General features: G+C 49.0%; 1 protein-coding gene across 1 annotated transcript; it reads right to left on the bottom strand.

The window, feature by feature from the left end:
• Window positions 1-5355: 5355 nt before the first annotated feature.
• LGALS7 (galectin 7) lies at window positions 5356-7707 on the bottom strand. The gene is made up of 4 exons (XM_061135438.1): window positions 7486-7707; window positions 7001-7089; window positions 6106-6307; window positions 5356-5469 (listed from the first exon to the last, which is right to left on the bottom strand). Exons 1-4 carry the CDS (start codon window positions 7498-7500, stop codon window positions 5356-5358), a joined length of 420 nt encoding a protein of 139 aa, XP_060991421.1. The 5' UTR covers window positions 7501-7707.
• Window positions 7708-13694: the final 5987 nt, after the last annotated feature.

Below are 13694 nucleotides of genomic sequence, written 5' to 3' on the forward strand. Positions count from 1 at the left end.
GTATAAAAAACTCATATATTAATAATAAGAAAGCAAACAATGCAATTAAAATTGGCAAAAGATTTGAATAAACAAGTCTCCGAATATACAAATGGCCACCAAGCACATAGGATGCTCAACATGAGTAGTTACAGGAAAATGCAAAGATGCAAATTAAAACCACAGTGAGACACAAATACAGATCCACTTGAATGGCTACAATTAAACAAACCAACAAACCTGGCCATACTACACGCTGATGAGGATGTGAGGTACCAGAGCTTTCGTTCAAGGCAGGTAGGCATGTAGCATGGTTCAAGTACCAGAAAACAATTTGACAGTTTCTTAGAAGTCAAGCATACACTCATCACTTGACCCAGCAACTCAACTCCTAGGTGTTTAAACAAAACATATGGACAGGTACTTCCCTGGTGGTCCAGTGATTAAGACTTTGCCTTCCAATGCAGGGGATGCAAGTTGGATCCTTGGTCAAGGACCTAAAATCCCTCATGCCTCGTGGACAAAAAACCAAAACATAGATGTAATATTGTAACAAATTGAATAAAGACTTTAAAACCTGTGCACATTAAAAAAAATCTTTAAAAAAAACATGTCCACACAAAGATTTGTCCATACCACTCTAGTTCATCATCACTAACACTGGAAACAACTCAAAAATCCATCAACAGGTGAATAGATAAACCACAGTGTGGTCATACAATGGATTACCATTCAGACAAAAAGAATGAATGACTGCTACATTCAAATACGTGAATGAACTTCAAAAACATCCTGAACAGAAGTAGCCAGGCAAAAAAGAGCACATCCTACAATGTTATACCAAGTTTAGAGCAAGAAAAACCAGTTTATGATGATAGTAAACAGATCAGTGGCTACCAGTCGCTAAGAGTGCTTGAGAAGAGGTGATGGAAACATTCTGTACCCTGACTGTGATGCTAGCCCCACAACCATATGGATTTGTCAAAACTCATGGCACTGTACACGCAGGGTGAATTTTATTGTATGAGCAATACACCTCACAGCTATACTCCAATGCAAAATAAAAAGTTTAGAAAAGAAAAGATCAGACATAAAAAAATCATTAATATGTATGTATTGTAAAAAAAAAAAATACACCTCAATAAACCTAATTTTAAAAATTTAAACAAGAAAAAAAAAGAAACAAAACATGGTTTCCCAGTGGTTTAGAACCCAAGCTGTGGAACCCCTTCACCTGGCTCTGGTCCCTGCTCTGCCATCTACATGATATGTGACCTTGAGCAGGTCACTTTACTTTCTTGTGCATCAGATGTCTCCTTTGCAAAGTAGGAATAATAAGACTATACTATACTACTCAGCCATAAAAAAGAATGAAATAACGCCATTTGCAGCAACTTGGATGCAACTAGATTGCAACTTGGATTGCAACTAGAGATTATCATACTAAATGAACTAAGTTAGAAAGAATACCAAATGATATCACTTACATGTGGAATCTAAAATATGACATAAATGAACCTATCTATGAAGCAAAAACAGAATCACAGACATAGAGAATAGATTGGTGGTTGCCAAGGGGGAAGGGTTTGGGGGAGGGATGGTGTGGGAGGTTAGGATTAGCAGATGTAAACTATTATACATAGGATGGCTAATACAGGATATATATAGGATAACAAGGTCTTACTGTGTAGTACAGAGAACTATATTCAATATCCTGTGAGAAACCATAAATGGAAAAGAATATTTTAAAAAGGAATCTCTATGTCTGTATGTCTGTATGTATGTCTGTATGTCTGTCTGTCTGTCTGTCTGTATATATGTCTGTCTGTATGTCTGTCTGTCTGTCTGTCTGTATGTATGTATGTCTGTCTGTCTGTAAAGCTGAATCACTTTGTTGTACAGCAGTGATTAACACAACACTGTAAATCAACTATACTTCATTTTGAAAAATAAATCATTTTTAAAATTAAAAAAATTAAAAGTTATGGTCTTTCTATAAATGAAAAAAAAAGTACCTATCTCCGAGTGTCATTTTAAGGACTTAACAAACGGTTAGCATAGCGACTAACACATAGTAGGGACTCAGGAAATACTAGCTAAATTTGTATATGAATATGTATATATTCCAGCTTCCCCAGAATGTACAATGTAGATAAATTATTACAGAAAAATTCCTAGAAGAAAGTACACTAATATATCAAGTGGTTATTTCAGAGTGGTGAAATTGTGGGTGATTCAAAAATTCTTGCTAAAGATTGTACGGTAAATATGCATATATTTTCTAATCACAATGGAGGTTGTAAAAAAAGATAAAAGCTGAAAAAAAAAAAAGATAAAAGCTGATCTGGGCTGATGTAGGTCCAAGGAAACTGAAAAACTACAGATTGTATGCAAGGGATGCTTTGACACCGGTAGACATCCAGGGGGCTTCAAGTGGCATAAGTTGTGCTACTCCTTGCAATGGAGCCCTGGGAAGCCAGCAAAGAGAACGAAGACGAAAAGTCTCAGTGTAGGGAAATGCAGCTGATTTTTGTGTGTTGACTATGTGTCCTGCTACTTTGCTGCATTCATTCATTAAACTTCTAACAATAGGGTGAGGGGCAATTTGGGCTCCCCGGTGGTTCAGCCTTAAAGATTCTGCCTGCAATGCGGGAGACACAGGAGATGCGGGCTCGATCCCTGGGTCTGGAAGATACCCTGGAGGAGGGCATGGCAAACCACTCCAGTATTCTTGCCTGGAGAATCCCATGGGCAGAGAAGCCTGGTGGGCTATGGTCCATTGGGGTCACAAAGAGTTGGACACGACTGAAGCGACTTAGCACACATGCACGGGGAAAATTGTAGGGAATCCTACATATAAGATCATTTCATACATATATGATATAATTCATATATATATGTATTTCTTGAAATGACCAAAAAAGTTTTAAAGACAATATAAACTTCAGTTTTTTTCCTGAGTGATTTATGAATAAGTTGCCAATATATTGCCTCTTTACCTCTAAATACTTTATTCTGTATTTTGTGCAAATAAGAACATTCTCCACTATAAACATGGTAAGACAGAGATGAAGCCAGGAAATTAACGCAGATGAATCATTACCATCTACTGCTCAGAACCGAACCACTTTTGTGGTTGTGCCAATAAAATGCCTTACTTTTCACCCTATTTTTTGAAATTTTACTGTATTGGTATATTATCTACATTTTTAAATGTTCAATAACGACATGAAAACACATACATAAAATAAAAATTAATCGACTTAACAATGAGCTCTGTAGTCCCAGTGGATGCCAGACTGGTCTCCGCAGAGGACCCCTTATTCCACTGTCGCCCAGAAACACACTCAGAAGAAGGGCGGGGCATGGTGATCGGTAGCTGCAGTTGGTTTGCAAAGTGCAGGAAAAGTTCGGGTCATGAAAGGGCTGGAACGGGCGCCCGGGCTTGGTGGTCCCACAGGATTTTGCACCCTTCTTCAAGGTGCGTGCGTGCTAAGTCGCTTCAGTCCTGTCCGACTCTTTGCGACCCTACGGACTGTAGCCCTCCAGGCTCCTCTGTCCATGAGAATCTCTCCAGGTAAGAATACTGGAGTGGGTGGCCATTCCCTTCTCCAGTGGATCTTCCCCGACCCAAGATTGCGATGTAGGCAGCGGCCAGGAGGGGGCAGCATGTCACTGGCTTCGCAAGGTTCTGGGTTGCGAAACATCCAGCCAGGGGAGCGGCTCTGGACTTTCCAATTTTTGGTGTGCTGTGCACGCTCCCTCCAACCTCTCTCCATCAACTGCTTGAGACCCTCCGCCGCTGCGAGCACCTCAGAGAGGGTGCGGGAGTTGGCGGGGGACGGGGGGCGCTCCCGTGGTATGGGCTCCTCTCCCCACAGTGGCCAGAAAATCCCCACCTGGCACTCGGGGCTGACTTGGCTTCTGAGTGTACCCCACCCCCCCGTTCCCCCTCCAAGATCCCTGGGGGAAGGGGCAGTTGCAGGGCCATCAGGCGAGCCGAGGAGGAAGAAGTGTGAGAACAGCGCCCTAGACGGCAGCAGGGACACGGGAGCCGGCACTTCCCGTTCCAGGCCCCGCCAGTGCGCGTCTGCCTCCGGGCGCGAACTGGCGGAGATTGTCCCATCTTGCGGGCAGAGAAGTAGGCCAGCAGCGCCCGGATCCCTTCCAAGCCTGAACCCGCCCCAGCGGAGGGCTGGAAAGCCTGGGGAGCCTGGAAGCGGGGACATCTGCACAGAGAGGCCGAGATTCACACATCATCTCCGCTCACACATCATCTCCGCGAGACGGGGGTCTCCAAGGGACCAGTTTGCAGGCGAACCAACTGGGCGGGGGGTGGGGGGGTGGGGGTGGGGCTGTTGTACCCGCAGAGGGGGCGCCAAGGGTGGGCTTAGTAGTAGCGCGTGCTCAGACTCTTTGCAACCCCATGGACCGTATAGCCCGCCAGCCTCCTCAGTCCATGAGATTTCCCAGGCAAGATTACTGGAGTGGGTTGCCATTTCCTTCTCCAGATCTTCCAGACCCAGGGATCGAACCCGTGTCTCCTGCATCTCCTGCACTGGCAGGTGGGTTCTTTACCACTGAGCCACCTGGGAAGCCCAAGGGAGGGCTTCGGTTCAGTTCAGCCGCTCAGTCGTGTCCGACACTTTGCGACCCCGTGGACTTCAGCACGCCAGGCTTCCCTGTCCATCACCAACTCCCGGAGCCTATTCAAACTCATGTCCATCGCTTTGGTGAGGGCTTGGGCTCCTCCAAACTCCCTCAATCAACTCCACCGCATTATCACCTGGCTCCTCCGTAACGTGCAGCAGGAAGGTGAGTCAAAGCCCCACCCCCACCCTCTCCAAGCCTCCAGGAACAGAAATTGCCCTCGGAGATTCAGGGTCGGACCCACCTGGGCCACGTTGTGACCATTAGCCAGTGTCTTTACCTCTCTTCCCTGATGGCTCAGTTAAAGAATCCCCTTGCAATGCAGGAAACCCCGGTTCGATTCCTGGGTCGGGAAGATCCGCTGGAGAAGGGATAGGCTACCCACTCCAGTATTCTTGGGCTTCCCTTGTGGCTCAGCTGGTAAAGAATCGCCCTCAATGCGGGAGACCTGGCTTCGATCCCTGGGTTGGGAAGATCCCGTGAAGAAGGGAAATGCTCCCCACTAGTATTCTGGCCTGGAGAATTCCATGGATTGTATAGAGAGTGCATGGTGTCGCAAAGAGTCGGACACGACTGAGCGACTTTCACTTCCCCTCTCTGAACCTGCTACTCTCGTCTATATGAAAGAGACACTGACAGAAGGGAGGCGCACAGACGACCGACTGAAGACTTTATTCGCCATCCAAGACCCCTGCGCCGGGTCTCCGCCCGCCCTCCTGGGAAGGCTCAGAAGATCTTCACCAACTCCAGCTGCAGGTCCCCGCCCACCTCCAACGCGCGCACGCGCCCTGGAGGGATCCGGTACCGGAAGTGGTGGTATTCAGAGTCTGCGATCACCGCCTGCAGGGTCGGAAAGACAGGGCTTAAGGTTCCCCAGGCAACTGCGGGGTTATTCCCGGCTCGTACCCACGCGGCGTGACCTGGGCACGCACGCAAGCCCGCATTGAGGAAGAAGTCATTGAAGTTCACTGAAACCCCTTGTCATGAGGATTAAATGGGTTCACTGTTGACACCTGAGTGCTTTTTAAGCTTTGGCAGTGGATACAGTTGCCAGGATTCCTGGATCCATCGCCTTCCTCGGAAGCACAGAAAGTGAAGAACAGCGCGGGTAGTGGAGGGTCTTCAGTGACCAACCCCGGCTGGGACTTATTCTGGGTCCTGTCTTCCAAGTCGTCCATTCCCCTGTCCCAGAACTGCTACCTCCGATGCCAGTGGGCAGGGAACAAGATAGAGGATGTCCACATCTTCCGGCTGGACACCCATCCTTTGAGCACTTGGCTCTCAGTGTCTCGTCCTTGCTACCCACCCAAGCCTGCCCTCTGACAGTAGTGCGCTTGCGCCAGGGGAGGTGAGGGACTGGGGAGGCCCTGCCCACCTTGGCCACGCCTTTGCTCCCAACCTCTGCCAAGGGCCTTCCTGGCCTTGCCAAGGGAAGAGATGTGGGTGTCGGAGCCCGGCCCTGTGGAAGAGACGCACCTTGAAGCCGTCTTCGGTGGCGATGAGGAGTACGTCGAAGGGCTGCCCGCGCTGGAAGGGAATGCCTGAGCCCCGCTCCTCTGCGCCCCAGGTGCCGCGCTCCAGGGAGTTGAAGACCACCGTGGACTCGTCCAGGCGGGGGTTGAAATGCAGGGCGGCATCACTGCCCGGTTCCTCACTGCACAGCAGGTTCACATAGAACCTGGCAGGTGGTAGAGAAGAAGAGCATTGGATAGAGGAGTTACCTTTTGCCGGGGCATATCCATATTTACAGGAACCTGAGAGCCACACACCAGGGAAAGAGGGGTGGTGGACTGGAGGCCATGGGGCCCAGATTTCGGGGCCAGGGCACCCGAAAACCAGCCGGAGACCTGGACACACATTCACCTAGACCATGGTCACTGCGCTGTGGCCTGGGTGCCCCTCATTTCCAGAGTCTGGGAGATGCCAAGGACTCATGTCCTGAAGACCAGGGTGCTCCTAGTTCCCAGAGGGCTGGGGCAATACCAGGGACCCCAAAATTCCCAGGCACTGTAGATTCTTAGAAATCCTGAAGATCCCTACCCAGGAAGCCCTAGGATTGATTGCCTAGGCCTCCTACATGCCCAGGGCACCTCTGAATCACAGGTTATATTTCCAGAGTGGCTGTGGACTTGGACTGGAAGTCATATGATTGCCCTGGAACCCCCAGATTCTTTGATGTAGGGACCCCACCCGCACAGTCATGGGACAGATAAGTGAAAACATCAGATTCCAGAAGGACAGAAATAACCTGGGGATTCCAAGATCCTGGTGGGCAAAGTTGGCCTGGGGCTTTGTTCTCTGGGCTGTAAAAGTGGGGTTCACTAAGCCTGGAAACCTCCCACCCATTAGCGCTGAGGCTCAGGGGTCTCACCTGCCAGCCTTGTCGGGGACTAAACCACGAATTCTCAACACGGTGCCCACTCGGATGCCCTCGGGCAGCGAGGTCTTGTGGGGGACGTTCTGCAGCAGCCAGAGTGGATCAGGGAGGCAGAGGAGAGAGACAAGTGGGTCAGCTGTGGGGAGAACATGACCAGGACCCAGAGCAGCAGAATCAGAGAGAAGAAAGGGCCCAGAGACATGGGAAAGAGAGGCAGGGGCAGAGAGGAACACAGAGAACCAACAGGAAGACATTCAGAGGGATAGAAAGATAGAAAGGAAGGGGAAACCAATGGGGGAGGGATGAGAGCATGGGGCTGGGTTGGATGAACCCAGAAACCACAGCCCAGAACATCCCAGCACCCCGGAACACCCACTTTCTCCTTGAAACAGGAGCCCTCAGCCAAGCCCCAGCCCCTCCCCTCTGCCAGCGCAGCCTTGGGTCCAAACCCCCCAACCTGCACACCCCTGAGCACTCACGAAGCTCCCGGCCATGGCTGGAACAGCGGGACAGCAGTGGAGGTGGTGGGTATGGCTGCTGGGACCTTAAGTAAAAGCAGGGTGTGCCTGGCCCTGGTGACTCACCCTTTCCACACCCACCACCCACAGCTGGCACAGACCCTGGCCCTGGGGCCATGCTGGCCCAGCACCCTCTCTCTAGGGCCTCTGATGCCCCTGCCATCCCGCGGATTCCCAGGTGTACGGTCCGTCCCCTTTGAGCTAATAGTGATAGGAACAGTTAACAATAATCATCATAATAGCATAGCACACAGCACGGAAGGCTCCTTGAGACACCATCCCCCAGCCCTGCTTTCCTGCTGCCTGGTGGAGACAGAAGACTCTCCCATCCATTTCATCTTGGAAAATCTGAGTCCTGAGAGGTGAAGGTGTGAGCCGAAACTCTGCAGCCTCTCTTCCAGGTTAGGACCTGCTGCCTCCGGGCTAAGGATGGGTCTCCCCTGAAATTCCAGTTGATGCTTCTGTAATGTAATAATAACCATGGCAACAAGGATAATGATAGGAAAGGCAGCTACGAGGGACAGGATATTCTGCCTAATGGTCAAAGCTGTATCCTTGGTGCCTAGTGCAGTGCCTGGCACAGAGTGAGTGCTCAGTAAATGTGGAGAAAGAAAGAAGAAAAGATAACGAGTAGGGCCACTGACAAAGCCTCGGGCTTGTCTGCATGTGGGAGCGACCACTGATCTCTGACAGGCCACTGAGCATAGGGCCACTGATCACCCTTATCTGACAGATAAGGAAACTGAGGCTCAGAAAGGAGAAGCAGTTTGCCCAAGAAACACAGCTGAGCAGAACCACGTGGACCGTGTGTCTGGCTTTCTTCATCTCTGGAAGTTCCTCCGTGGTTTAGTCTGTCTCCAGGATGCTCTAGTCTCTCTGGCTGTCCTGTGTCTCTGTCCTCCCCTGTTCCTGTCCTCACATGTTCCTCTCTGTTTCTCTTCTTTGAGTCTCTCTCCTTCCACCTCCCAGAATCTCCTCCTCTCTCCCACCTGGTGTTCAGGATAAGGGAAGGGAGTTGGGGGGTGGAGGGGAAGGGTGTCCCAGGACCCACCCCCAACCCAGTCCAAGGAAGAGAAAAATGTGGGCCCCTCTGCCCAGGCCAAGTCCGCACAGCCCCAGGCTCCTGAAGGGGCGTGCAGGTATGAAGGGTGGTGTGAGAGGGAGAATGTTGATAGAGGGTTCTGGAAGGCAGGGAACAGGGCAGTGCGGAGCTGAGCAGAAACTCCTCCTAGAAGCCCCGGCAGCCTACCACTCCATTTCCATCTCCCCACCCCACCCACCCCTGCTGGGTGCCCCACCCAGCAGAGGGAGAAAAGGCCTGGGGCTGAGTCAGGAATGGAGACTTTGGGTGGAGACAAGCAGAGTCAGAACCTGATCCACCGCCCTCAGCCTCCCAGCCTCCAGCCCCATCACTGCACAGTTGGTGCAGCGGGTGCGGGCAAGCGTCTCAGAGAGCAAGGGTGGGAAACTGCATTTGGGTGGGGGCTACAGTCACCTCCATTTGGCAGAAGAGAAAGTGGGCTTAGAGAGGGCCAGCCTCTCCCCAGGGCCTCATGGAGCATGGGGCCAGGGGCTGGAGCTGATCTGTGTGCCAAGGACACCCACCTCATGGAGATTTTAAATAGAGGGGCAAGGACTTCCCTGGTTGGTCCAATGGCTAAGACTCAGCACTTCCAATGCAGAGGGCCTGAGTTCGACCCCTGGTCAGTGAACTAAGAACCCAGACGTTGCAGCAGTGACACTGAAGTTAGAGAAGCCTACACACTGAACAAAGACGCAGCACACCCAAAATAAAATAAATAAAAGTATTTTTAAATCTGGAGAGGACTGTGGGGTTTGAGGTGATGACATCGATGTCCATTCAGATGGAGAGTTTCCCAGAATGATGGGTTCCATTACTCTGATCAGTAATCGTGTACCTTTTGTATATGTCATTCTGTATATTGCTGTGTATCCTGGTAGTTTATCTTTTCCTGATTTCTTCATTGTCTCTGGATATTTCTCCACATGCTGCCGACCTGCATGTCCAGGCTTGTTTTTGATGTTTGGTCAAATGAGGCATTCAGTCTGTTATCAGTTTGATTGCTGGTTCACTTCTCATAACTCAGATGTGGGATGCATTCTTATTCATCTGTGTTGATTATCTTCTATCAGTTTGGAAATAATATACTTGGTATCTTTTTTTTTTAACTTTTAAATAAGTGGTGAATGTAGGTATTTCCCAATACTCTTTTTGTTTTCCCAAGCTATATGCAATACTCATAAATCAGATCACCCAGGTTTCAACATGAGTCTTGACAATATACAGACCCGGGCAACCACCACCCCAATCAAGGTTTATCTCCTGAAAAAGTCTGCCCCCTACCACCTGCCCCAGGACACACTGTCATTCCTTAGTATTGAGCCAACACGTTCATTTGCCATGAAAATAAAAAGAAGAATGCCCAGCAGGTTGTGTGTCTCTCCTACCTTCCAGAATCACCTCCTGCAGAAATAACTGGGGGAGGGCTTCCCTGGTGGTCCAGTGGTTAAGAATCTGCCTTGCAATGCAAGGGACACCGGTTTGATCCCTGGTCCCAGAAGAGCCTCCATGCCAAGGAGCTGCTAATCCATGGGCCACAACTACTGAGCCCACGCTCTAGAGCCTTCGTGCTGCAACTACTGAAGCCTGTGTGCCTAGAGCCCGTTTTCCGTAACAGAGAAGCTACCGCAAAGGGAAGCTGGCCACCACAGCTAGTGAGGAGCCCCACTCTCTGCAAATAGAGAAAGCCTGGGTGCAGCAACAAAGACCCACCACAGCCAAAAAATAAAATGCATAAGGAAAAAAGAAACAACTGGGGCGATGTGTGCTACAACTACTAAGCGCTCTAGACCCCATACTTCGCAACAAGAGAAGCCTGTGCAGCACAGCTAGAGAAGGCCGGCATGCGGCAATGAAGACCCAGGTCAGAAAAAATAAAAAGAAACAACTGGGGCGAGAAGTAATACTAAAGGCCCCCACAGTGGCTGTAGGAATTGAGAATCCAGGCTCTGTCAATGTCAGCTTCTTGGTGACTTTGAGTTGGTTTTCATATTCAGTAAAGATGTCCCAGGAGCTGCTTTGGTTTTGTAAATTACCTTTCCAGTGAGGAAAATGGCATTTTAAAAATCTGAATTTTTTTTTTTTTTTTTTTTTTGGCCTTGACGCACTGGGCTTGCAGGATCTTATTCCTGGACTGGGAATTGCCCTGGGCCCTCGACAGTGAAAGCTCTGAGTCCTAACCACTGGACCACGAGGGAATGCCCCCAAATTGGACTTTTCTTTTTAATTTATTTTTAAAAATTTGTGTACTTACTTGCCTGAGTCAGGTGTTAGTTGCGGCTTAGTTACCCTGCTGCATGTGTGATCCTAGTTCCCTGACCATGTCCCCTGCACTGGAAAGCAGGTTCTCAACCACTGGCCCACCAGGGAAGTCCCCCATTCTAACCATTTTTAAAATGTACAGTTCAGTGGCCTTAAGTACATTCCCATGTTGTGCAACCCTTACCACCAACACCTCCAGCACTTTTTCACCTTCCCCAACTGAAACCTGTACCCACTAAACACTCACTTTCTCTTCCCCTACCCCCAGCCCCTGACCACCATCATTCTACTTCCTGTCTCTGTGAATTTGGCTGCTCTGGGTACTTTGTACGAGTGGAGTCATACTTGCCCTCTGTGACTGATGAGCATTCAGGTCAGTTCAGTTCAGTCGCTCAGTCGTGTCCGACTCTTTGCGACCCCATGAATCGCAGCACGCCAGGCCTCCCTGTCCATCACAAACTCCCGGAGTTCACTCAAACTAATGCCCATTGAGTCGGTGATGAGCATTATATACACATAAAAGAGAAAGTCAGTTGTAAATACCTGTGTGTGTTGAAAGGTGACAAATACATCACCCGAAATATGCCCTTTGGTATAAGGATTATTTTGAGCTTTCAGCACTCGAAAAACAGCAAATACAGGAAGGTCATTCTAATCTCCACTTTTCTCCTGAAAACAGGAGTTAAAAACTGCCAAGTGAAAGATGCTCTACTTGTACCCTAAGAAAGTAAAAATTTTATCAGCAAGGTGAGACCTAGGGAGGCCTTGTTAAAATAATTCCTGTCTGGGACTTCCCTGGCAATCCAGTGGTTAAGACTCCGCACTCCCACTTCGAGGGAACGAAGATCATACATGGCCATTGCAGCCAAAAAAAAAAGATTCATATCTTCCTTTAGGCTCCCCACATATTAGGTTAGTTACTTTTCCACAATTCCTTTCATTTTTCTAAACTTGTAGGTGTAGGTGCTTCTTTGTGTTTGCTTCCTTATGAGGGCTCCAGGATCATGTAAAACATTTAAATGTGTATTCATTTCTCCTGTTAATCTGTTGTTTTGGTATGTCAGTTTAATTCTCAGGCCTTGCTGAAAGAAAAAAAAAAAGGAAGATAAAGGTAAAAATTTGCCTACCCTACCATATGTAGACATACACTTGTCTTCCTGTATTCCCACCTGGTACCCCCAGAGGGCCTGGGAGCAGAGACATCTGAATGGCAGTGAGCACACTTGCCCTCAGGCTTCCGTGGTGGCTCCAATGGTAAAGAGCCTGCCTGCAATGCAGGAGATCTGAGTTTGATCCCCGGGTTGGGAAGATACCCTGGAGAAGGGAGTGGCTACCCACCCCAGTATTCTTGCTGGAGCATCCCATAGACAGAGGAGCCTGGCAGGCTACAGTCCATGGGGTCACAAAGAGTCAGACATGACTGAGCAACGAACACTTTCACTTTCCACACACTGGCACCCAGATCTTGGTTCCTAAGGACCATATCTTTCTCTACTGAAGGAACTACTGTAGAAATGACTGTTTCCAAGGCTCAGACAGGGAGCATGCAAGATGTGCTGAGAACAACTGATTGTGTCAGAGAAGAAAGAAGTGCTTACAAAAGGATGGGGCATCTGGGGCAGGTGTATGAACTCACTTGAATCATTTGAAGGACTCCCACAGACTGAATCTGGGATAACCCCGTGGCTTGAGTGATAACCCCGTGACTAGACTAGGAAGCCACGAGCCCATCCTGATGTTGTCTTATTCTGTTAGGGCTGCTATGACAAAGAATACCATCACCCAGGTGGCTTACAAACAACAGAAATTTATCTCTCGTGGTTCTGGTGGCTGAGAAGTCCAAGACCAAGGTGCCATTATCATTTCTGAGAGTCTGATTCCTGGTTCTCACTGGCCCCCCGTGACTAGAGGGTCAAGGCACTCTCTAGGTCCCTTTATTTATTTTTGGCTGTGCTGGGTCTTCGTGGCTACACGCGGGTTTTCTCTACTTGCGTTGGGCGGGGGCTGCTCTCTAGTTGCGGTGTGCAGGCTTCTCATGGCCGTGGCTTCTTTTTTTGTGGCGCACGGGCTCTACGTGTCCAGGCTTCAGTCACTGCAGCTCGAGAGCTTAGTCACTCCTTGGCATGTGGGATCTTCCCTAGACCAGGGATTGACCCTGGGTCCCCTTCATTGGCAGGTAGATTTTTTTTTCTTTTTTAATTTATGTTTATTTGGCTGTGCCGGATCTTAGTTTCGGCACACAGGATCTTTGATCTTCATCATGACATGTAAGATCTTTAGTTGTGGCATGTGGGATCTAGTTCCCTAACCAGGGGTCGAACCTGGGCCCTCTGCATTGGGAGAGTGGAATCTTAACCACTGGACCATCAGGGATGACCCTCTGGGTCCCTTTATAAGAGACTCACACTCATAAGGCCTGTGTCTCATGACTTTGTGTGTATCAGTCGCTCAGTCATGTATGACTCTTTGTGACCCCATGGACTGCAGCCTGCCAGGCTCCCCTGTCCATGGGATTCTCCCGGCAAGAATACTGGGGTGGGTTGCCATACCCTCTTCTAGGGGATCTTCAGGATCCAGGTATTGAATCTGAGTCTCTGCCTTGCAGGCAGATTTTTTTACTGTCTGAGCTAGCAGGGAAGCTCTTTATCTCCTCCTAAAGGCTCCACTTCCAAATACCATGCACTGGGGATTAGGTTTCAACATGGGGATTTAGGGGGAGGAACACAAACGTTCAGTCTGTAGCAGATGTGCATAAGGAAAGGACAGAAACGATAAAAAATGGGTTGAAGAATGTTTGCAGTAAGTTCTAAGTGCTTCCCCATGAAGT

Source organism: Dama dama, chromosome 4, assembly GCF_033118175.1.
Source record: "Dama dama isolate Ldn47 chromosome 4, ASM3311817v1, whole genome shotgun sequence".
Taxonomy (NCBI): Eukaryota; Metazoa; Chordata; class Mammalia; order Artiodactyla; family Cervidae; genus Dama; species Dama dama.